The sequence below is a fragment of the Helicoverpa zea genome, chromosome 8, assembly GCF_022581195.2.
Source record: "Helicoverpa zea isolate HzStark_Cry1AcR chromosome 8, ilHelZeax1.1, whole genome shotgun sequence".
In the NCBI taxonomy this organism is placed as follows: Eukaryota; Metazoa; Arthropoda; class Insecta; order Lepidoptera; family Noctuidae; genus Helicoverpa; species Helicoverpa zea.
The window spans coordinates 11490132-11517050 of record NC_061459.1 but is presented as its reverse complement, the minus strand read 5'-3'; the positions used below and the strand labels follow the sequence as shown (position 1 = coordinate 11517050).

General features: G+C 34.4%; 1 protein-coding gene across 1 annotated transcript; it reads left to right on the top strand.

Annotated features, from left to right (window-relative positions):
• The first annotated feature begins 701 nt into the window (after positions 1-701).
• LOC124632456 lies at positions 702-26680 on the top strand. The gene is made up of 7 exons (XM_047167307.1): positions 702-931; positions 17312-17517; positions 17884-18037; positions 21670-21787; positions 24149-24315; positions 25373-25429; positions 26081-26680. The coding sequence occupies exons 1-7, from the start codon at positions 895-897 to the stop codon at positions 26155-26157; spliced, it is 816 nt and encodes a 271-aa protein (XP_047023263.1). The 5' UTR covers positions 702-894; the 3' UTR covers positions 26158-26680.
• Positions 26681-26919: the final 239 nt, after the last annotated feature.

Here is a 26919-nt window from a genome sequence, read left to right as displayed (position 1 = left end):
CTTCAATAAAATAACTTTTACAAGGTACTGGCCTACTATTTTAGTTATATTATAAAATAAAAAATATTAACTATTTTGACTCTCACGAAATTACCATAACTATGTTTAAATTAACCAAAAACCATAACGATTGTTCTAAACTGAACGGTTGGCGCGAAACTCACTTTTTATCTATACAGCATTTGTACGGAACCCTCGGTGCGCGAGTCCGACTCGCACTTGGCCGGTTTATTTTAAGCTGTGTTTACTTTTGGGAGTTTATGTTGAGGGTTAGAAGAAAGAAGAATGGTCTAAAATCCAGAGCATATTGATCATAACCTTCACAGTTTTCGTTTACGATATCAGTATCTGTTGATGTGCCTAGTTGTTGCTATCCCGATATGAATGCCAAATCTAGAGTTTAGCCCCTCTTCTGAACATTTATCGTTACTAATCTAGAGGTACAAGCATCCCCCTCCTTGAAAAGGATATATTAGTATATTGATATTTGTAAAAAAAAATACTTATGCTTGTTAAAAAAAACACACACAAAAAAAATACTTAATACCAACTCATCACAATAAAGACCAAAATCGCAACCAACTGACTTACGTGTAAGTATTAGAATAAAATTACCCAATAACAACACAATACCGAGTTCTTCCGATATGGTCTGGTTGCTCCCGGACGCCAGTTGGTCACGTCGGTTAGTTTCCTACCCAGGTTCGAACCCCACACACGTTGGGAGCGGTTTAAAGTTTTACTCGCGAACTTTGTAATATATTCTCTTTACGGAATATAAAGATACTAGTTTATAAGTTTGTTCTTTGTGACGGTTTTTGTTTCTAGATTTGGTTGGTGGCGCGAACGCAAGTGATTTATTGGTGTGCGGTTTTGGCGGTATTTTGGAAAATAATGTGGTGGATTTTGAAGTTTTCTATTGTTTTGCAATGTGAGTTGCCTATATTTTTTTTTTATTTTTGTACAATAATAACAAAAAACAAAAACTATTTTTGTGTCAACAATTTTTGGCAGGTGCGTTGTGTATGTTTTTAGTTGCCATTAGGTACGATGTTTTTAGATTTTGATAAGTAGATTTATCCTTTGAGCTACAGTAACCTATACATACAAGTTTGGATATGGACTTTTTTTTTTTTTTTTTTTTTTTTTTTTCCCTGAAGTATATGGACGTAGAAGTACACGTAAACAAATGACAGCTCATTGACCTAGTGGATCAATATCGACATTGGTAATATGAGAATCACATTGGTATCGATCAAATATGGGGTCCGACATTAATATGATGCTCTTGCTTTAATTATGTATTATGTCGTAGCAATATTTTTGCATTGAAATGAATAATGAAGCATAAGCTAGCTAAAACTTATTAATTCATAATAGTGGGCACATTACACCCTGTGTTGGATTAAACTTAAGATAACTACATAATATATGACTCACAATTTTCCAAGGATGATAGCTGATACGATAACAAATATAATTTTGAAGCAATTCACCTTCCCCGTGATTGACATAATTCTAGACATTATTATTACCAAGCTTTTCCGAAAATACATACGTAGGTACACATATATAATTCCTAGAGCCAGTAATTAACACTAATTACTTAATAACACAATACATGCTAGTTAAACCTGCCAGCAATGGGTGAACCACAATGGTTCAACGTTATGGAGTTGACCCGTTAACTATCGATTGACAGTTAGGGCTGCTGGTCGTCAAAACGTGGTAACGAAATATAAATAATGTTGTCACCATTTAAAATTAATTGACACATACCATGTTTTAAATAAGTATACAAAATAAACATTAAGATTATTTCTATGTATTTTTTTATCATTTTTAATGTAGCTTTTACGTCGCTATGTCATCTCAACCTCATAAGGTTACACAAATAGAAAATTTGCACAGTCAAAGGATTTGCAAACCTTAACCTAAAAACCCTATGTCAACAATCGCTTAACCTATGTAGGTAACTACAATCAGTATAAAAATTGCTCAATAAAGTACCAACTATTATGTTAACACCAGCAATCCACCTTCCTATAGGTACTACGGTCCAATGCACCAGTCCGTACAGTTTCATTGGAGAAACAACAAAGAATTTACAACACAATTCCAGCAGCTGAAATACCGAACATAATAATGTTAATAGAGCCCATAACAAATCAACTGCGTCGAATGCACAATAAACACAGTGTTCACTCCGAGTTCAGATCCGCAGTCATCGAAGCAATATAAAATTCAAATGTCGAACGAAATAGGAAGCGCCAATTATCGAATGTATTATTCATTGGTAGTGCAGTCGTGTCGTCCGCACCGTGTCATTGTATTATGACAACTATTTAATTTTAAATATGGAAAGAACTATGTGCTGATGTTCGGAATTTGAATATAATATTTATGGAATCATTATTAGGCGTACTTTTAAATGCGACTTTAATTTTTAATAGGTTATTTCTATTGTTGTAGTTATTGATTTTAAATTGTTCTTAATTTGAATTGTAGAATTTCTAATTTTTATTGGGATTATTAGTAAGATATAAAAATGAAATTCACGTAGAAGAAATAAAAGTATAAGAAACTACTGTTATTGATCAGTCTGGGAACTGAAAGTCGCTTCGTTGACACAAACATAGCTGTCATCGTGACATTTGAATGATAGACAATTTCTCCCTAACGCGGGCTTTTGAATAAGGCAATTCTTTACTTATTTATCGAATAATAGGTCTTTACGTTGAATCGATGGCCCTCACTAGTGGCTTATAAAATATCACTTATTTAATTATACCGTTCCGAGTTTTGATTTGTGACAATTCTGTTATTTTGATAAAATGGATGTTTATTGAGTGAATTACGATATTGTGAGGAATAAAAAAATCGTTTTCCTAGTGTAGCACGCACAATTTTCTTTTTAGAGCAGCATTAAACCTTAGAAGAAAAACAAAAGAATAGGGAAATTCCAAATTAAAAATAAAACATTCCTAATTTCTCAATCTCGAGTAAGAATGCGGACAAATCTACTAGAGGCTCGCATTAATTTATTCATTCTCACAATCAAAGCAAGGCGGAACCGTGAATTACGATTAAGACGTTGACTTGGTACCGAAAAATTCACTTACTCCCAAATATCGCGATTTCATTTACCTACGTAGAAAATGCTTCTACAGGTGGAATTCTAAATAATTGGATTCCGAATACCGAGGACGCCTCGATCTGCGAACCGTATAAGTGTTACCTCCTATAATGATAAATCATTGTCGTGTATTTGGGACGTGGAATTTTGTGTTACCGTATGATTTGGGAGTGAACGACGAAATGTGAAAGATGTTTTCGTTTATAGGAACGTTCTAGAATTTTCGATTGATGTCACACGCAAATAATAAAGTTTTATTATCATACTAAGTTCCTCTTTAAGATCCCATTAGAAAAAATACTTTAGAATTAATATTATATTAAACAAATCATAGGAATTGTTTTAAATCAAGCAACTTATTTCCTTTATTCTGTTCTAGACACAGTACGATTCAGTGGCCCTGAAACGTGAAGAATAGATTCTTAGACAAATGAGTTTCCTTCCTTTATTTCGTTCAAAAGGAGATCAAAATCTAACTAGACTCATCACCGTTTATAAAGCGAATTTCAATAATACTGCCTACTTAATGCAGAATTAGCAGCGTAGGACGTCCACCAACAAGGTGGACAGACGACCTAATAAAGGCTGCCGGAAGACGCTGGATGCAGGTCGCCTCCCACAAGTATCTGTGGAGATTTAAGTGGGAGGCCTATGTTTAGCAGTTGACGTCCTATGGCTGAGATGATGATGAATGCAAAATTATTCAATTTTTCACTCTCAACTAAAAATATTGGTGGTACTTCTAGTTTTTTTTCTTTAAAAGTGTTATTTCAGCTGTGAAAGCAGGAAGCAAAATAAATCTCAACATAATTCTCATACTGAAAATCAGTCACAACATGAAGGACAATAATTTAAGCAAACACTCCGTTACCTTCGCAAGTGAATCTCAACAAGTCAAAGGCTGGCATCAATTTTAATTGTTTCGGAATTGTATTCATTCCAACCGAGGAATAAACTTAAACATTAATGGAGTTCTACATTAACATCATGTCGCGTGCGGCAGATGCCTTGAGCTCAGTTCGCTTCACTGCATACTGGCATAGAATATGTTAAAAAACGGAAAGGACACTTTTCAAGAACAGGGATACTTAATTGAAAAAGGTTTTGATTTGCAAGGTTAATTTTAAGAAGTGAAACTATGAAAAAACATATTAAACAAGAAAAAAAGGTGAAACAACACAACTCGAGGAAACCTAGACTTTAAAGTCTAAAACGCCGACCCGCATTGAGCAAGCCTGGTGATTAACGCTTCTTAATCTTTCTCGGCGTGAGAGGAGGCCCGTGCCCAGCAGTGGGACGATAAAAAGGCTGTAACAGTAAACAAGATAATTGTAATTGAAATAAAGTTATTATACCCTACAACTTCGATGCGTGAAGAATCACTTACTATGATTCGGTAATAAAAAAATATGTACTTCTATTTTTGTATTGTTATCCAAGATCATTTCGAGCCGCAACCTGATCTGCAGTATTTCTTGGATAAAAAAAACTTTGCCATACCAATATTTTCCATTGTGTAGTAAATCGTAAGTTTATGGGCTTCTACAGTTATTTAATCTATGGCACCGCTTACACGAACAATGTACGCCTTGCTTTTAAATACCGCGACTGCTAATTAATGTGCTAGCTCGTTTAGTTCGGAATAAAATGACGTTTGCTTTTTGTTTCCTTACGTTAAGTGATGTTTCGTCACATCATTGTGACTTATGAAAGATTTCCTTAAATTAGGTTACTGGGTTCTTGCGTGTTACAAACGAGCAAACAACAATTTTTAATTTTAATTACAGTTTTACATGTGTTTTGATTGTAATGCCTGTTCGCATATATTTTTTTCTTACTACGGAATAAGGTAGACGTTTAGACGTTAATGTTAATTAATTCTACTGTTATGCTGTTAAATACTGCTTCTAGCCTACTTTACATAAGTAACAGAACGTGAAGACACGGTACTTGGTACTGCTGCGTAGGTTAAAATAAAATGATTCATCTTTTGCTGCGCATAATGGAACAACCGAACATTTAAAAAACCTTGACCGACTAACTAAATACTGCTCAAACAAAATCTCTGAAGGCTCATTGTCGTATTACTAACTGCTCCCGGCGGTTACACCCGTGTCCCAATGAAATCACTTCTTATACCCTTTTTAAAGTATGACAAGTCCTGTAAGGTCCTTTTACAAGCTAGACAATCTACCAAACATTTAATGTGTTCAGAAAGTTATTTTTTAATTTACCTATAATATGTGTAACATGGCATTATTATAAAAGTCACGAGTCCAATAAATATATTTTCCATATACTACAACCAATCAAACCTGACAAACGTTTAACCAGTGACGATAAAGACAAAATCAATTTTCCCATTAATTCCCCATATCCATTCCCTATGGGAGTCGTTAAGAGCTACTGAGGGGATATTGCCTAAAGGGACCTCTAACTCGCCCTCGTAATAAGACGAGACACCTTAATTTCCCTTAGGATTGTAGGTCTAAGTTGCATTAATAACTGAAGTAAGAATTATTACTTTTACTGCAATTACTTTGAATTGAAAGTACCTACTATCTGAATTGAGTATTGCATTGTCTTAATGTCTTTCTAATAGTTATTACACCTCTAGCTTTGTCCACGGTTTATTTCCTTACTAGTCACAGATATAATTAGCTTATTTTGTACATAAAAATCTTTTAGGTAGTTTCAGTTTAAAGGGAAAAAGTTAATGCATCTATATAACCTAAAAAAGCTCTATTTCTACGATATTATGTATTATTAAAACACGGTCAGCATTTTACATAATTACCTCAATAAAAACTCAGTGACCCAGTGGGCAAAATAACTAAATCAATTCAAACATTAAATATATATTACTAGCTTCCATTCCATCTAGAAGTACTGTGAGCATCCCAATAAAAGTTAGCCTATAGCCATCCTCTATAAATAAGCTATCTAATCCTGAAAGAATTCTGCAAATAAGTAGTGCCTCAGATTGACGCATTCATACAAACAGATATACGGAATCTTCAGCTTTTTAATATTATATCTTTATACTTAATCTAAAATCTTTGTTAACAATATAATTTGACTGCCTAAACTCGTGTTATTGAACATATGAAAAGCGGTAGAAACTTTTGATTGTATGACGAACTCCATTGTTAAACTAAGGCCAACATTTTGATTGAGACCCAATTAAAAACGAAACTCATACGTCAGTTCCGATATAAAAGCCAGCTAGCTGAAACTCGAAGCCAGTTAGAAGAACTGGATACATAGTAATGTTATATACTGGTGAAAATATTATTCACTATATCAACCAAAGTTCTTTAAAAGTTACTTCGAACTGTGGCAGTCTCACATCTCAAAATTATGCATGTTTATTTACTTTTATGTGGCAGTGGATTATGAAATATCGTATAGCTCTTGCGAGTGAATATACTAGTGGTTTTCCAAAAAGGCGGGCTATTTATACACCATATTATTTTGTTAAGTACTCAGTAAGATTACTAAGTTATTTAATAAATTCACCTCTACTTATAAATCTTAATAACCTGCACTCAAAATTAATAATCTAAGTTACCAGCAATATCTTAATTACCAAACTTATCGCAGGATAACGAGCAATTTTTCACAGAAGACTTAATTTGAAACTCATATAGGACTGATTACGTATAGCTGAGGTACCACCAGTTATTAAAACCACAGTCTCGCAACTTTTGACGACGCGACGAACAAACTGAGATTGACGTAGCTACATTATCACGTGTTATGCAAATCATGGAGGATAAGTTCCGAGGAGTTCCTTACTCCTCTGCTTTCGGGACATACTTTGGTAGTATGGCCACGGGTTTGGATGAGCTGGGATTTGTGGGTATCAGATTTAAATATCGAATTAAGACGTTATTGGTTTTAATACAAAAAAGTTTAACAGTTTTTCGTTTATTACGTGCCATTTCGTGTGAAGATTCCTCTTAAACACGTGTCGTACGTCAGACATTTAAGTATTAGTGGTTGGAATGATGAATGGAGTATTCTTCAAGCCTGAGATGCCAAAAAATATGAAATTATTTTAATTCTCAACAATTTTGTATGAAAAAGGATTCAGGAGGATTGCTTCATGAATAAGTTACCGTTAAAATCATAAGTGATTTTATGACAAAGATCAAGTCGTGTAACAAAAAACTTCATTTTATAAAAAAATAACTCCCGAGACTTATTTTACCCTATCTGAAAACCCGACAAAAGTTACTGCCAACATTATTTCGAATGAAAAAATCCTTTTGTGCTTTCTCGCAATAAGCTTTGGTCTGAATTCTTAAAGACGCGTCGCGTAAGTTAGCTGCTCCCTAATACGAAAATAAGGCCGCAAACGGAATCTGTGAGTCTTTAAAAATTGTGGTCGCCCTAATGCATGAGAAAGTTTTAACTCAGTGGCTTTAAAAATTCAAAGGCGAAACTGACATTGGAGTGTCGAACCCCTATTAACATTAAGCAAGTCACTTTCTCAATGTTCCACATCGGAAAACTTTATATTATTCTTTGGAATTTGATACTGAAGATTCTTTAGATGTGTATTTAATGGTTCCGCCTTCGACCCAGTTCGGGTTCATGAACGATTTTATAAAAGGAGCTGAAGATTTGCGTAAAGTGATGGGACTTAAATGTTTTGAGTGACTTCCTTTCGAATTTTACTATTATGTCGGGGCAAAAAATATTCTTTTTAAATGCACGTTCTAGAAAAATGGTATACTTTTTTCATATTTTTAAAGAAAAAGATTTCCACGCACTATAAAATTGCATTTTTTTTTCTGGAACCAAGCTTTTAATTATCGTACTTAAATCAAATCCTGACCTATGCAATACGGTCGTCTTAAGGTCGATCACACACGACGCAACATGCTATCCCGTGTACCAACTTTATATACAAAACACGCAAAGCAAGAACACTAAAGACGTATAGTTTTGAATTGCCACGCGAGTGCACAAAGACTCGTGTGTGATCCGCTTATCCTCATAAAAACAACATGCATCTTCGCCTTCACCTTTATCAACAAAAAAGGCCATGTGCACAACAGCGAGGATCCTGTGTTTTTTATAATCAAACACCTTTGTCCCGTGGACATCAGACCGTGAACACATGTCTTAGTACGAGTATAGTCGCGTGCCTTACGCGCGGCTCCTGTTAAATAATGCAGAAAAAACGGGAGAGGGGTCATGACTCGTGCGGGGCAATTATTAAGTGTTTCTTTAGTTAATGGTGGATGCACATTATAGTTTTTATTGATACGGTTCATAAAACTTACCTGTTTATTTTTTTAATAGCTGTTCTCCGCGGTTTCACCCGCGTCTCGGAGAAACTTCCTCCCGTACGTGGATAAAATGTAGCTTTGGAGATAATGTAGTTTCTCAACCGAGAAAGACTTTCAAATCAGCTCAATAGCTTTTGAGTGTATTCATTACAAACATACACATATGAATCTTTCCTCCTTTTAATATTATAGTGTAGAAGCGTAGATTGCATGGAGTACAACCATTTTTGAGTATCGAATAAATTATTATTGTTATATAGAATTTTCTAATATGCAGTAGTATTTTATTCATTCTGAAGTTTCGTCCGATTTATATGTCCTTGGACATACATATTTTTCTAAACAAACACTTCAAGTTTCTCCACGAAGATTACGCCACTCATATCCTATGAGATGAAGCGTATGTTCACAGCTGTTTATTAATAAAACAACCACAAATTCCACCGCATCCGAGCGCTCCGGAAGAGTTCAACTTATAAGGCTTCCAGTACCGTAGTTCCTCGGTACATTAAGGGCTCATTCCTACTACGGTTTGAAGTCACAACAGTTTGCATACGCATGGTATGTATGTAGTACCAAATAAAAGTTTGTCGAGATATGTGTGTATGAATAGGCTGCCCACCCAAGTAAGACCTTTTGTAGGACAGATAATCAGGCCAATTTTTATAAGTTGTTCGGAATTTCTGACCTACATTTTGTAGGACGTGTATGTTACACTATTGTTATCAGAGTGCTCTATTTCTCTCATACAAAGAATTGGTTACCGATTATTATCGGACGTGGGCGTGAAGCCTTATAGAGACTTGACAGTACTGATACTCAATTCTGTTAGGACTCCGTTTCCATACCTTTGACTCTATCGTCACAGCAAAATGTAGGATTATAGCTAGACTAGACATAATTTAAAAATAAAAATCCTTGCATTACTAAACTTAAAATCTACTGTAACGAAGTGGGAACGCGCCCTAAGACTGTGTGCGAATCCCTGTACCTACTTTTTAATTCGGGTGCACTCATTAAGATCAAAGAATTATTGAGCTGGTTAATTAAATGGCTGAATCTCAAAATGGGATTAATGTAGACCATAGGTTAATGGCATTGTGTTATAAATGGGTCAGTCTTGATCCTCGCTACTCTCATTTGATATATCAAAGCGCGGTTTCACTTAACACCGATAAACAGTCAGTTACCTAACTAATAGTTAATGCTATCTGCCCGATAAAAGCTGCTTATAATTTTCGCCAGATATTGCTATCCAAAATCTGTGAAACCAAAAGTTACAGTGTATTGGTCACATAAGTTACTGATAGGCTATGAGAGACTTTATCAATACCCGGCGATACTGACCATAATTATTTCTTGCGTATTAAATAAATTCTTCATTTTGTAATGGTCCTTTTCTTATACATTTTCGTTTGCGAAATAAATCACCGAAGTCTCGCTTCTTGGAATAGCAAAACATTATAGGTAACTAATGACATCCTCATAGTAATAGATCCATATATGTAGATATACCTACATCCGTTCATTTGTCATACGGTCACGTTGCTAAGGATGGCGGTGATTCTTTCCTATTTCCGCAATAGGTCTATTTATACTTGAGAGAATGCGGATGGAATCCAATAGTATCCCATAGTTAGGTAATATACAAAAACAGTTTTTTCTTCGAACAGTTTCTTTCACAGCTAGTTTACGAAGTTTATATCTTACTAAAAAACATAAAAATTAAATTATAAATTAAAAAAAAACCCCCGACCCAAAAAAAGCATGCAATTATTATGACAAAAGGTTAAAAACGCTAAACCCTATAAAAAGCAAAAAATAACTTTTAACACTACGTAAGTACCAACTAAAGCATGTCAGACTAAACTAAATTTTGTCGTGTCGGGGGACCGCTCTAATTTATTAGCTTAACGTTAGAAGTAATTATATACTACTACATTATATATACTTCTTATAACTTTTTATATAATTTTGTTTAGATACGTGTTTTTTTATACGACTGTTGTAATTAAGTAGGTATCATTTGATTAATGTAGTATTTTAAAGGTAAAAAGCGGTCCCCCGACACGTCAAAATTTAGTTTAGTCTGACATGCTTTAGTTGGTACTTACGTAGTGTTAAAAGTTATTTTTTTGCTTTTTATAGGGTTTAGCGTTTTTAACCTTTTGTCATAATAATTGCGTGCTTTTTTTGGGTCGGGGGTTTTTTTTAATTTATAATTTTATTTTATTTCATGCTTTTTGAAGGAGCTCCTTAATTTTTCCTTCTTTCATTTAATTTCTTTTATTTTCCGATGTGGTCGCTATATGCGATCTCGGCCAAAGGAAGCTGTTTAACAATCCTCATTACAAAGTGGCTCTGGGAGAATTGCACAGATTGAGAAACAATAAAGATTAACCTTTGGTCATTTTAGACTTTCAGCAAAAATACATATAAATCGGTTTATCCGTTTCATTCCGGCATTCCAGGGTTTCATCCGCCACATCCTATTTCCAGCATCAGGTTCTAGTCAATTACAAAATTGAAGAGAGCTAGTCAAGACAAATTCAACGAGCCCAAACTCGATGGGTTTACTAAAAGGCAGTTCAGGGTTACGTCTCCTATCTTCGTGTCCTAACAGCAGACCAGCTCAGTGGTTCCAGAAGACATTAGTGTTTCAAATTTCTGATCCCACATACAAACATAGCTAAGAACACTCCCGAATGACATTCCTTTCAAACAAAAAAAGTCGCATTACAATCGGATCATCCGTTTGGGAGCTACGATGCCACATACACACACACACACACACACACACACAGACACGTCAAACTTATAACACCCCGTCGTTTTTGCGTCGGGGGTTAAAAAGAAGAGTATATATTTTATGCTAATATCTATTCAACCACTCGATACTCACGTCAAAACACGAGGAGCATGTTTTAATCCTAGCATACCTAATATTCAGTTACTGCACGTCTAAAACATACCTACTAATTAACCATCGCACTCAAAAGAACATAAAAAGCCTAACAAAACAACAATACCTTAAGAACAATATAGCGCCAAAAGCCGACAGTTACTATCTCACCATCAGCGGCTTATTAGACTGCGCACGAGTCGGTCACACCCGATGACTCCCGATACAGATGTCCTATACTCATCTCACTCACTCGTACAACAAACCGAGGGGTGAGAGTACACCTGTCTCGTTCTAACGCACAACATGTGATTAATTCGATACCACGTGCCGGAAGGTGCGTGTTTAAATATTCACGATGGATAACTTCAAATTGTTGGACGGATCTTCGGTTAAGTGAGGACGTGGTATGCTAATCGATTGATATAATGAATTAATATGGGTAGCATTAAGTGTTGAGTGCAAATAATCGAGAATTCACCATTGATAGTTTTTTTGTCGGCATCAGAATTAACAGTTCCGCAGAAATTATATAACTACTCACTTATGCCTAGTGGTACATACTTTCAAATAATAGGTATTTATAGCATGGAAAACAACATTTTAAAGTATACGATGACGGAACAATTCAATGTCCTAATGTCCTACCATTGAGAAAGCCATTGTTAGTGACAACACCGCCAAGCCAACATGCCTAAGACATTTCAAAATCACCTCCCAGTTTCTAAAAGGCATGACCATACATTTATCTTTTATCTTTCTAGTAAAAAAGATAAACTGTAGTAACACACGCGCGTACCGTGACGAGGGTGATCAACGAAGCATGCGCAAGAGCAACGGCCGTGCAATACTTGCTGCTTTCTTGCAAAACATGTATCTGTTTGGTAGCATTGTTTATGATGATGGTTAACCGATTGCGTGAAAATGGTAGCGTAATTTGTTGATTAAAATGTGTTGGTGAGGACCTGTTGTGGTGGTTAGGTAATGTTAAACTGGAAAGTGACTTTAAAAACCAGGTATATAATTTTACCGTTTGTCCTAAATACACAAAAATATGCCAACTTTCATTATAAATATTCAGAACTTCATTAGCGTAAAAGTATTAAGTCCAGCTGATCTATTTGACTATTCAGAAACTCAAGATAAAAGTAATAGGTAACCATCCACTAACAGGATCTTTAACTCTAAATAAATCTCAAAACATTAACATACAATTTCTTCACTATCTCAACACGTCTTTCACACCCACTTCACAGTCTCCAAACTCCGATATTAATCTCAAAGCTTCTCAAACAATAGCTGTACAATCCATATATTGGAAATAGAATTTAAACCTTTGAAATTCAAGTCTCGATATCACCACTTATAGCCATCATAATTTAATGTCAGTATGGCATTGTGCCAAATCCCTGGCTATATTACTCTCTTATATTGCAATTTACTCATTTCTTGAAGCGAAACCCCTTGGTAAAGGTGCCTTGGCACTCTCAAAAGATCTTTGAAGATGTCTGGTGGTGAATTAGAAGTTAGAAGGATTTGTCATCCAATTTTTTTTATATGTCAATATCAGTGATGACAAGTGGGTCCTTTACTGAGAATAAAATTAAGGGCAAATAAAAAACATTAAAATAAATGAAGATTTGAAAAACCAGAAACAAGTAATCAAAATTCCTTTCAAAGCTTTTACTCAGCAGCTGATTATAGTACACTATGAAATTGCTACTTCATTCAAAACTACATACGAAATAATAACACGTACACCAACCCATTTTTAAAAAACACTCCGCTTCTACATTTTCAGTTGCGACTTAAATTCGACCACAACCAAAACGCAGCTCTGCAAAAATAAAAACAAAAAGTCCTTTGAAACCATCCCGTCATGTCAAACGTATATTTTTAATTCTTTTGTGGACGATACTGAAGATAGTGTAATGAGTCCGTCTGTTGACAATGGCACTCCTGTCACGGTTATTAACTCAGATAATATAGCTTCGTTGTATGCAATATGGCGGCGGACAACTTTCTGCGATGTGCACACACCCCAATGAACAGACGACGAGTTTTAATAAAAGTGTTTGTTCGAAATGATTTAAGTGAAACCAATCAGACCCTTATCTGGACGTTTTGTTCGGAAGCTATTTAAATGTTCTGTGTTCATTTGTTTGTTGCGTTTTCTGGTGTGGAAATTATGTGGAGACTGAATGAAAGAAATTGTCGTCAAGAGCTGAGTGGCTATTTTTGTTGAGGTTACGTCATTTGCTCAATTTAACTAAGTTAATTCAAGGTGAAAAATACGTAATACGAATTTCGTAATCTATTACAGCAAAAATATTAAACACCACATTCAAAAGGACAGCACAATTTTCTCAAACATTATCGAGTCAAGGTCCCCTAAATTAATTTCGCAGTTGAGATTTATACAAATTACGGGGACCTTAATAAATTAATTCTCTAACTCTGTATAATTTCGTTAATATACAGTCAAAACGGTTTCCAATAATAACAATGCTGAAATATTTGACGTAAAAACGGGATTGGAGCTCAAAGGCATCCCCGGAATTGATAGGAAACCACGAAACAATATTCCGGTGGATTCCTCCGTCGATAATATGATGTTTCCGCTAGAACGGCAGCCTAATGCGTCCTCCCGGAATCCCTTCAATTTTGTGCCAGATTATTTTGGGTAAAAATAAAAATGGTTTATACAAATATTCTGTGAAACTGATTTTCGTTAGCTTTTGTTCTGTTTTGATTCTAGATGTTTATTATGATTGTTTTTTCTGTTTCTGCAGTTTATTCATTTTGGCTAGTCAATTTTCCTGACAATAATTGAAGGCATGTCAGTACCTACTGTGAAATATGACTTTAGGGTGATTCTTTGAAACCGAGGGTTTTTGACTCATTGATCTGGCTCAATTTTTTTTTGCTCTTAGACCTGAATTAACGTAATAGTTTGACCCAGTGCCTTATGTGCAATATCATATATCGAAGGCATCGATTTGCATCACGTAGATTAGGATTTAAAAGGTGCTGATTAATTGCTGGGCCAGATTAATTGTGACAGAGGCAGATGAATGTGATTTCGCACCATATTAATTAGAGGTATACAGATTAATGATACTTCCTTTATTTTTCCAAAGGTCTTTATTATAAAAATAGTCGTTTTCCCGCGGTTTCACCCGCGTCCCGTGGGAGCTACTGCCCGCACCGGGATAAAATATAGCCTATGTTACTCGCAGATAATATAGCTTTAAAAATGAATATTTAAAAATGGGTCCATTAGTTTTTGAGTTTATCCATTTCAACCAAACGAACAAACAAACAAAGTTTTCCTCTTTATAATATTAGTATAGATTTTACCAAATATTGAAATAATTACTACTTAATTATCACTTTTTTTTGGTTGACACAAGAAAATAATTATGAATTAAGTAAACAGTAACACTTTCCTTCAAATTAATAATTTATTAAACCTCTTACGGTTGTTAAATCACACTAGCTTCAACGCTATAATAATTATATGAAATGGTAAACTTATCTTAATAAGACCTTAACTTAATAACACAAAACAAAAACGTATATTAGCTTAAAATAAAAATAAACTTCACCGAAAACAAACTCTAAATTAGAATGAAATAAAACTTACTAATCAAAATCAGACTTAATTTTTCAGCACGATAGGAACTCTAAGCTTGAGATAGTAGAAAACTAATTAATATCCTGCCTAAATTCCTAAATTCTACATTCCTAAGTCTATTAATTATGGATTTATATTTTCTAAATCAACACTAAAATGTTTACTTCCATCTCTTGAAAAAGTATCTCTTGATCGAAAATCAGGTTAGATCTCCCAAACTTGCAGAATGCTGAATAATTAAATTTGAGTTTTTCAGGAACCTTTTATGCAAATGAATCTCAACGACAGTCTTGAGAAGACTGTCGTTCCTATCAGTAGTTGTTTGTTTTCTTCTTTCCTGCGTATATAGTTTTGTCTATTCTTTTCTTGTTTTTCTTTCCATAATTCTACATTATTGTTTATTCTGTCATATCTTCTCTTATCCGCTAGTCTTTTTTTCTTAGTATTTCTTCTCTTGTTTGTAATTTTCGTTAGGCCATTTTGAAAATATGGATCTAAAAAAATATAAAGCTATTCTAGCAACGATAAAAAAACCCCCAAAACCTCTAGCACAGAAATTGAACTTCGGAATAAAAACCAACAGGCCATTTGCTTTATTATTTTGTATTACTTACTTAAGTAATCTTATTGAAATTAAAAAATAAGTAATACTAATAAAGATCTATGTCCAGAGGAAAATAATTATTTCCACGGTTTCCATTTGAACAAAAAAAAATGCACTAGAAGCCAACACAAATTAAACAAACTACAATAAAGAAATGTCATTAGACATACCTTCCTGTAACATTATGCCGAATTTGAATGAAATCTAATTCATATGTCCCGCTCAAATTCATCTGGCTTTAAGAGCCAGATGAATCCAGACTAATTGGGGCCAGAAAAATTAGGAATTCGCAGATTATCAAATCCTGCTCCTTTATTTATAAACGTAAGGCATCAAACATGCAATGAATGTTAGCAAAACCGTCTCATAAGACACTTTGCTTTGGCAATAAAACGATAGTAGATGCACACTATCAGTTAATTAAGACAGATTGATATGACTATGTGCCTTACAAACACCAGATGACAAGTTGCAATCGTATTTTTTTGGAAAAATACGTCCGCTCACGAGCACTCACTGTCACCGTTCGATGCTGACCGGCGCGATCACTTACAAGCAAATATTACACTTTCAAATATTTTTTATTTACGTATAGATCATGTTTGAACAAATCGAGCCAGCTTAATGATGAATTTAGTCGGGGACAATTTTTAAATTTATGTAATTATGAAAATACACTATTTTTTTTTATTTTAATATTAAAATATTAAGAAACACATATTTAAAGATCATTTGGATTCATTAGTTTTATTGTAAAGTGACCGTAGCTCGCAGAAAGTTAAATAATGCAGCAAAAACCGGCGTTGGGACACACCAGATTAATTAGGTTTTACTGTTTTCTGCTAACTTAATTATAATTTTTTTAATAAATTCTAATTAGTTACATGAGGCGTCGATGGACCTTTACCTTTTACATAAAACCTGAAACTTTCATTCCAATCGAAGGATATTGTCATGTGTTCTTCGGTCAAAAACACGTAAAAACTGTGTTTCGAAGAATCACCCTTTATCATATTTGATAAACATACATAAATATCCCAATTGTGTCACAAACAAAGATCATTTAATTTCCCATGACAATCAATGAACACAAAACTGCGACAATTAATAAAATAATTTAAACCGATGTTTCCTAAAGTTAACGTGCGACATGACAGGTGCCTACCACTCAACCGAACCAATTGGCTGGGTATTTATGAAACCCAGAGGGTTTGACCAGTGGCGCGCAACGCTCCCAGGAGTCCCGCGGCAAACTCTCCCGTTAATATTGATTCTGCCAATACCACGGAATGTTTTAATTTTTTGTCCTGCCTCATCGGAATTCCAGCCATCCGGGACACAACCCAGTTATCATGTCCCATGTCGGGATAGATTGGATGTTTTCGTAAAATTATTTTATGTCGACCAACCTAGAATTTGTTTGAGTAAAATAATATTGCACAATATTTTGCCGCGCTGAAACTGAGTGGTTACCAAAACTGGGATCGCTAACAATTCGGTATACCACAGAGGATTGGTTCGGTCTCGTGTTATATAGACATGTAAAATATCTGTGTGGGTTAGTTTTTTATTCGCAACTGTTACTTGGCAGGGATTTTCGAATGGCCTATTTACTTACATAAACAATCATTAGTCCTAAAATTAATTACTTACAGAAAATCACGTTTAACTGGGCCAAAATAATTGTATTCCTATGGAGGCTATTTAAAAACAAGTTTCCTTTTAATTGCAGGCGTACATTCAGTTCGGATCGTCAACATCAGAGTTCCCGATGTGATCCAGTACGGCACTAAAGACTCCATAACACTAGACTGCGATTTTATAACAAGCAACGTCACTGGTCTGGTGGTCAAGTGGTTTTATATGGACAAAACGCAGCCAGTGTACCAGTGGATACCACCGCAGAAACCTCAGGCCTTGGGCATTTTGAGGAACAAGGTAATTGATTCTTGAAATTCCACAAATTAGGAGTAAATGCTATACAATAGGGTACTGTGACAATTTGAGGACCGCTGTTGCTAAAATTCCTAACAACTTTTTCTATGAATCCAAGACACTGGAAAAAGAATAAAAAATTAAAAAATATGTGTAAACCAAGACCTAGTTTTTCTAAGAACATGACAAATAAACTAGTACTTTTATACATACCTATACATAATTTTGAAAGTTACATAAGCAATGTTATTTAATTAAACATTTCAAAATTGTATTAAATAGGTAATCAGTAGGTAACGTTCCAAAGACCTCCATAAAGTACATCTTCTTATTAAATACATAGTAAGTAATCAACCTCTTATCATCCAGGTGGACCTATCATTCAAAGTATCCCACAACCCGTATACTCAGCACCGGGCCCTTCACATCACATCACCAGTTCCAGAGCTGACTGGCAACTACACCTGCGTGGTGTCCACTTTCCTAGCAGAGGATGAGAAGACTAGACCTATGACTATATTTGGTAAGTATATATAAATAAGTTTATCTCATAAAGTAAGCTAACTGAGAAGGTTGGCATAGATACCCGGAGTAAGCAGCAGTAAAATATCGCCGTTTTCTCCGCGCAGAACATCCGAATAATAATTCGAAAGTTATAAATTAAAAGGATTTATGTAACAAAATAACTGCAGAAATCTAAAAACATCTTCAGTTACGTACTTATTTAGAGGTTGCCGTGTCTTGTGATTTCCGCATCCTATATAGCACTTTCATGTACATATTATAGTAGCCGGATTCAACACAATCAAACAGTGGTTATCATCACATTTTGACAGTCAACGCAGAAAGAGAAACCATGTAGTCGCTCGTTTTTATCTTATACTAGCTTTCGCCCGCGGTTTCACCCGCGTCCCGTAGCCGGATGGTAACAAAAACTATCCTTAAAACCTTCTCCCGGGTCTAAGTTACCTCCCCTCTAATTTTCAGCCAAATCGGTCAAGCCGTTTACATGTTATGTCGTGACAACGGAAAGCGAGTTTCATTTTTATATAGATTATTCTTAATGGCAAGGATTCTTAGAAAACATACTATAATAAACGATGACGTTTGTCACCAGTCACCTCAAAATTGAAAACAAAAATTCCCTTGCAATTGAAGCAGGAAATTACAGCCTATTAATTATTGACAGCACAAAATGAAATGCAGTGAACATAGTACCTACATAATAACAAGCGGGGAGCCGCAACAATAAGCTTTGTGCTGAGACTAAACGGAAATTACTTTGTGCAAGTTTATCTGCAGGTGCATCCAGGGAAGGAACGGTATTGTGCAGTTTGTTGGCTGTTATTGTTGTTGATTTTAGGAAGGGATTATGGTCTGTGGTTGGTTTTTGTAGGAAGGCTGTTAGTGAATTCTTGCAGGAGTGTTTAAGAGATGAACTTCGTCTTTTTCTTCTTCCGTGGCTACTTTTCACTGTCTCCTGTCATATACACTATATGTTTCAAAATTAAGTTCTCCACCGCAATTGAGCGCGATGAAATCAATTACTATTGCATGGATTTTCATGTGGTTTACTTTAATTGTTGTTTAGGTATGTGTATATAAAAGTGATTCATGAGGAAGGTCTAGGTTTAAACATACCCCGGGTGAAGTTCGTGATAACCGCGACTTTTGTATATGGCGAGGTTTAAAGGCGTGCGAGTATCTTCGCACAAGAAAACAAAAACTATGCTCACGAAGATCTTTTATAGTTCGGCCATTCAGAGAATGCGTTCCTGACACGTCGCGATTGAACTGACGACGTAACTTTGCAATGGCGTTGCAGTTACGATAAAAATATTTTTGCTGGTTGTTTACCGTTTTAACAATTGAGGAGCATTAAAACAACATTATTATATCAATAATCAATGAATGTTATAATTTTGTGCCAAACTGAGTGTCAAATAACTTGGTAAACAATATTTTTCTAAATCTATACTGCGCTATTACAAGGTTATGTCAGCGGTTTATATTTTGTAGTGCTGTGCTAAAAATAACAGGCAAGTATCGTAATCTGTTCTTATACAGTTATAATATAAAATAATACGTTTTGATTTTCTTTTTAAGAATTGGAAAATAATGGACTATAAGACTTAATTATAACTTTTATGAAATATAAAAATAAAACTATGACCAAACCGCATTTTTATACTTAGATTAAAAATGGTAACCCCAAATGGCGTTATGGGCCGCCATTTTGTGACGCTAAAACAGTCGTCCGTTGTCGTTTCGTGCGCATAGACCACGTTTTTCAAGTGTTTTCGATCTGTTTTTATTTGATTACCCGGCTTTTGTTAGACCGAGATATCAGGATTGATTCTGTTATTGATAATAATATAATTATACATGTAGGCGAAGATGATGATGAAGACACCACCTCCTCAAGCAAATCGGAGTCTGATTAATATTCTGTTCGCACATTCAATTCAATGTACTTGTAACAAAGAATAAATAAAACAATTTTATTATATGAATATTACCTTTTTTTGGTTTCCACTTAAATAACTAAAATATAAAACAAATGATTCCGCCAATTTAAAACGAAAATAATCTTAAAATAATGCGGCGGTTCATTTTGAAGGAACGGTAACGAACTCAGTGTTATGTTGTGCCCATCACTAGTCGTGACTAACTGATAGGTGTCAGGAACGCATTCTCTGAACGGCCGAAGTATAAATTAAAGTTGTAGACCAATAAACATAATGATTTTATGTTGGTAATTCATATTTGTCACTGAATCACTTAGATTCTATTCCAAAAATAATGTACAACAAAGTGATTTATTACACAGTATGATGTATTTTTTCTCACTGAAAAAAAAAACGCAAAAGAAACTAACTTACCGTAGTAATGAATAATTCGCAAAAGTCATTAATTTTGCGAATAATTTATACAGTCCGCAGTATTTTAGTCTCGAAAAAGAAGATAAAATATACAAAAGCAATACTAATTCTGTCTATCCAGCGAATCTTTTGCATATTTCATTTCTGAAAACATTCTTTGTATCGAGATTACGAAACACTAATGGACATGTTTTCTAGAAAAATAATGAAATGGAAATCCGATGGTATGGAAGGTACTGGAAACTTCCTTGAACCTAAAAGAAAAATTTTCTGCGGTTTTTTAATAAAAGCTGAGTTTAAATGTATTACAAGGTACGGTGGTCTGAAAGTCTACGAAAGCAAGCTAATGGAATACAAATGGCTGTTTTGCTTATATTAGAAAATCCATCATTATTTGAAGCAACAGTACTGGGGCTTCGATTTTATTATGAAACTAGATGTGGTATCAAACTTTTAGAGCAGATTTTAATATCTAAACAATATCCATCTTACCACAAAAACTTTTGAACGTCAGTTTCAGACTTGTCTAATAAAATGTCAGATTATGACGTTGACATAAGGTTCATTTTTTTTGACAAGTGTAAAACAGATGTTTAAGTTATTGTAGTAAGGCCATATTTGTTTTGTTCGTAGCTACCACGTTGATTGTTGATCTAAGATACATATATTCTTTGATTTCAACGATGTCAATTGCGCCTTTGCGCTTAGAAAAATAGGGTCATAATGGCAGTCTTCAATTAATTAATGAACAGCTGTAATCAGATTTATCTAGAAATCCTCTAACATCAAAACTAAAATTAAGTCATTTCAATAGAAAAACTAATTCTTTGTACCATAAAAGCAGTATCCATTACCGTTCGCGTGATCATAGACAGTAGATATTGTATTGCTAAAACAGTCGTTCGCTGCAGTCTAGCCGAAGATATTTACTTTATAGACTGATGGGGTATCTGTGATGTCACAAGTCTTTGAAAATGGGGTATTTTTAATGTTATTATGGAGTAGTAGAATGGTGGCTTTAGTGTAATAAGTAACACAGATATAAAGATGACTTTTATGTACCACTTATGTATCAGTTACATTGTATATTTATATTCTTAAATGTGACTCGATATTAACATACGTAATACGTAAAATAAAAACGGAGTATCATTTGCCACATTGAAATTTTGCTTAATTTGACAATTTACTTTTAAAGGTCGAAAATATTCAGATACCTAAAAAATTCTAATGACTTGACTGTCTGAGATATTAACTTTTTATTTTTTCGTAGTTCCAGAAACCAAGTTCGACATGATACAAGACAGACTGGATGAAAACTATCTCAACGTCATTTGTTCCGTTGAAGGAGTATTCCCTAAACCTGAGCTGGTCATCTTAGCTGGAAATAGGTAAGATTTTGAATACTTTAATTAAACCTTGAAACAAAATAAAAATGGTCCTACATTTTCATTTGATATTTTCTTGAATAATAGCAGATAATTGCAGACATCACAGTATAATCGTAAATGATTTCCAAAGTATGAAATAATTAAGAATCCAATAGTTTTGACCACCATGAAAATTAAAAAATCAAGGGTATTTGTTGTCAATACGTCCAAAACTAGCACCAATACTCTAGTAGATATAACAGATAACCATACATCGGCTTTCATAGTCTCAAACCATTTACCTTCAAAATCACTCCACACAGCAATTCCCAAGAACTTTAGGTACACTTCTCACTATGAACAATACATGGAAATAACTATCAAACAAAATCCTATCGCTAATGCAATATTCAATCGATAGGAAGGATCAGAACTCAAAGCTTGTGAACATAACAGTTACCTATACATACGTAACTTGAGTTACGACGTCATGGTAAATTGAACCTCCATTGTTTCATACGCAGTTTGGTTTATATCAATGCACAGTTTTGACGTTTTTGTTTTGTATTTGTTTGTACATCCAAAACAACTATCAATACTCTAGTAAATATAATGATAACAAATCGGCTTACATTACACCCAAACCAGTTACCTTGAAAATCCTTCCACACAGCAATTCCCAAGAACTTTACATTTCTCACTATGAACTATCAAAATTCTATCGCTAATGCAATATTCAATCGATAGGAAAGATCAGAACTCAAAGCTTGTGAACGTAACAGTTATACGTAACTTGAGTTACGACGCCATGGTAAATTGAACCTATATTGTTTCATATGTTGATTGGTTTATGTCAATGGTATGTCAGTGTTCTATGTTGTGTCAAAATCAATATCCACACTTGTCTAAAAAGTGTGAAATATGTACGGCTGTTGTAGTAGAAGTTGTTGAATACAATGGTCTATGTCATTTAAAACCTCCTTTCATCATTTTCATCAACGTGTTTTCATACTTATTGATCTCTTGATCATCTTCATAGGGGTGGCATATAGCCCAGCCTTCAACAAGACCCAACTTCTACCAACAGCTTCATACGAAGTTAGTCTAGGGGTGCTATTTAAAAATAATAGATATAATTATTTATTTTATGATGGATAACTTTCCTATGATACAGCATATTGCAATCATTGAAACATTTGATTAGTCTAGACGTTTTTGCAATACACTACGAAAGTTTCATAAAAACGCAGGCACACACAGATTAATAAAAAAGTCGGCGTATAGAAATCATTTCCAATATGATGTAGTAGAAAATAAATTCCAATGAATCGGACAGAACGGGGCACAACGACTGAAACTTCCGGACATCCGATTGGTTCGTGAATAATACCGGATACGATCAGTTGAACGTTCCTCAATCTTAAAACATACGGTCGGATATTGTTGTACAAAACGCTACTGTTACTGCAGTATGTATTCAACAAGATCCAATTGCAACGGTAAATAGAATTTCCTTATGCAGGAACCTTTGTAGAAACATACCCACCCCGTCATCGCCATACCTATATCTCGTCTCTTGGATTGTCTTCAAATAATGTCATCTATATAGATATAGCAGCAACCCATTGTGGGCACCTATGTTAAAATCGAGTATTTAATCGTTTGTGATTTTTTTATTCACAATTCGGATGAGATAAAAGTAAATAAAATCAGATTAAGAAATTAAGAACTTCCCAACCAGAAGAATTTTCTCCATATCTACAAGTTGAAATCAAATATTTTAAACGCCAAAATTCCCGTCTCAAAAACACCACCGCATGTGCTCCCACCTTAGAATTCTAGACTGAATAATTTGGATGCTCCGCGAAAGTTGGCTAACAACCCCGACATCGGGCTTGCGATCACATACCCACCCGAGTGGATTTAGTTTGTCGTACTGGTATTACCTCCTTTCTATAATCCTTCGACGTTCGTATGAAGGGCCGGCCTTTAATCTTTGCTTGCCTCGTCTGCGAACTGATTATGCTGTGGGAATGTGTTTTTATTTTTTGAACTTTGGGAACATATTTTTGACTGTGATTTTCGTTTGAATTTATTTATACTTCATGTGCAAAAAAATGTTACATTTGTAGACTTAATGCTACAGGGCATTCTCTACCAGTCAACCATCGGAGTAAAGGGAATTCGAACGACTACATTAGCATATCATGTAGTGTGGCAATCGGTAGATTGTTTTGCTAGTCTATCCATTAATGATTTAACTCTCTATATTTGCGACATTATTGATTCAACATAGGTACTCTTACCCTGTACATCGAGGAGACGAAATCTCAGCCTCAGTCTTCAAGCAAAACTTATCAAACTACCAAAATCTGTTAACAGGCCGCTGAACGCGAAGTCGTCGATCAAAGTCATCGAGGGCCGCTACACAGCCCTAACGAGTTCCGTCGTGAGGATAGACGCTCTGCCCCCCACTGTTGAGATCCTATGTGACATGCAGGTCCCACTCGCCAACTATTATAGCAGAAAAAGGGATATATTTTATAGAGGTAAGATTTGGTGGTGAAGTGCTGCGCCGATGCAAAATAAATTTGGGATAAATTTGGGACTAGGGAGGGGAAGATGATGATTTTGGTGGTAAAGCTTGATGGTGTTTAAAAAAAAGAATCTAATTGTTTGCGTAATAATAAGCATACACCTACTGTTTGTTGAGTAAATGGTAATACCTCTAGCTAGATGATTTTGAAGGATGAAGTAAATTGTTTGGATTCGATTCCCTGGTTATAAAAAAGTTGAAAATACTTCTGAATAATTTCAATACCAGTTCCAGTTCGTAGGTATAGTTCGGCCATTCAGAGAATGCGTTCCTGACACGTCGCGATTGAACTGACGACGTAATAACATTCATTGATTATTGATATAATAATGTTGTTTTAATGCTCCTCAATTGTTAAAACGGTAAACAACCAGCAAAAATATTTTTATCGTAACTGCAACGCCATTGCAAAGTTACGTCGTCAGTTCAATCGCGACGTGTCAGGAACGCATTCTCTGAATGGCCGAACTATAATCATGTTTAAGTGTATGTTAGCAGACTCGTATATATTTTCCCATAATCGGTGAATTGCTAAAACGTTATCCACAAGATGAAGTTTGCTTGCCAGTTTAGAGCAACTACGCCTTAAGCCAGCTTATTAGAGGCAACAGTATGTTCCAGGAATACGCGAAAATACAAGCTTTCGATCTGACAAAGCGCCCACTCAATCATCTTTAGATAACATAACGATTATTATGGATGTGAAATTCTTGGTAGTAATGAATCTTGCAGTACCTATACCTTCTACCTTATTATTATAACTACTTTCATCTGAGCCTTATTATTCGCCAAATTTTCCCTTTTCATGAATGGGTCCTCGTAATATACTTATTCATACAAATCCAAGCTCTAAACACGTTTTTTCCGTATCGAAAAGATTACATCTATGTTACAGCTTGACAACAAAAAGTCCTGTAATTGCCTTCCATGAATTATCACAAAAGACCTTTTTTTGTACTGAAACATTCTTTTTTAGAGAGAATTAATTTGTATAATAATTTTGTTAACAGATCCCCCGTCGCCTTCGCCCGAAACGCCTAATTTGGTACAAGTCGCTCCAGATTCAGGTAAAATGTTGTTATTTCTGCTTGTAGTATCTTGTACAGTTTTAAATTAATTATTATTTATTTATACATGAAAAGCTTAATTGAGATTATTTTTATGACAGCTTTTCTGTAGCAGGCTTACTTGCTAATAGCACTGAATTAATTGAAATATTTTTAGGTGCTTATAAATACTATGTTAAAACAAGTTTCGTTATGAATCTATATCGAGATCATATTTCTGCTTTACAAATACCATATTTCACCTCTAGACAAATTTCACCTCTAAACATATTTCACCTCTAGGACAGTCTATACCGATTCAAAATTTCCTGAAACCGTAACTGTATGGTAGATGTTCATAAGAGTTAGGAGCAGTCGTATCAGTAAAGTGAATATAAGGTCCCGATCCCTACTGTAAAACTAGGTAGCATTTTTCAAAGCTCAAATAAATGAGAAAAACCTAACAACCATAAGATTGTCGTTAGGTGGGATGGATACCTTATATTTACTTCACTAAAAAAATACGTTCCAAATATTTGTTTTTCACATACATAAGGAAATATGTGAAAAAAAAATTAACACCACCAAGCATTAAGATAACTTTTTTCTTTAATATACCAATAAATTATTTATTTCTTAAAATAAATAACAACCTGATTTTTATTGTTTCAGGTCATCATATCGTTAGTTCTTCAGTTCTCCTCATCACATCGATAGTCATCTGTTTAATTAGGCTGCAAGCAACTTGACGGAATTTGGAACTATTAAAAATATTTACTTCTCAACTAATTATTGGATGTATCTAATAAGAATGCATCTTAACGCAAAGGAAATGTTTGTACAGAACTGGAGATAATATTCTTTATACATAGATATATGATAAAATCAAGGTTTGAACCAAAATGTGTTTCCCAAAGCTTATCCTAATTTTTTATAGATCGGACAAGAGCTAGTTTTAATTCAAATAGTAATTTTTCGATTTGGATTTATTCCATAGTGTACATTGTAATATATTTTTTGTATCTAATTTTTTACATTATATATTTTGTTAAAATACTAGAATTAAATATAATATTGCTTCAATACAAAGAAAATAATAGTTGTGTTAAAAGTATGTAATTTTTATATAAATAGGAAAATAAGTAAAACTTATCGATCACTTATGGTTGTAAATAATTATCAATAAGTAGGTATATTATCTATTTATAGCAAATGTTTTAAACATTCCAAAGATAAGTTTTATCTAGTCTTTAAATAAATGAATAAACAATACTCATTTTGTTTAATTTTCCATCTTTATTATTTCAGCATTACATGAATTTATAGTTATATATTTGTACCACAGTATACCAATTTAAATTCACAAAATAAAACCATGTATTCACAATGGACCGCCAACAATTTCGGCCAACATTCTACGGGACTCGTTAAAACTTCACCCACAAACATAGACATGAAATATTTTGATCCAATTTACATGACAGACTTGTACACTGCACAATTTTTGATAT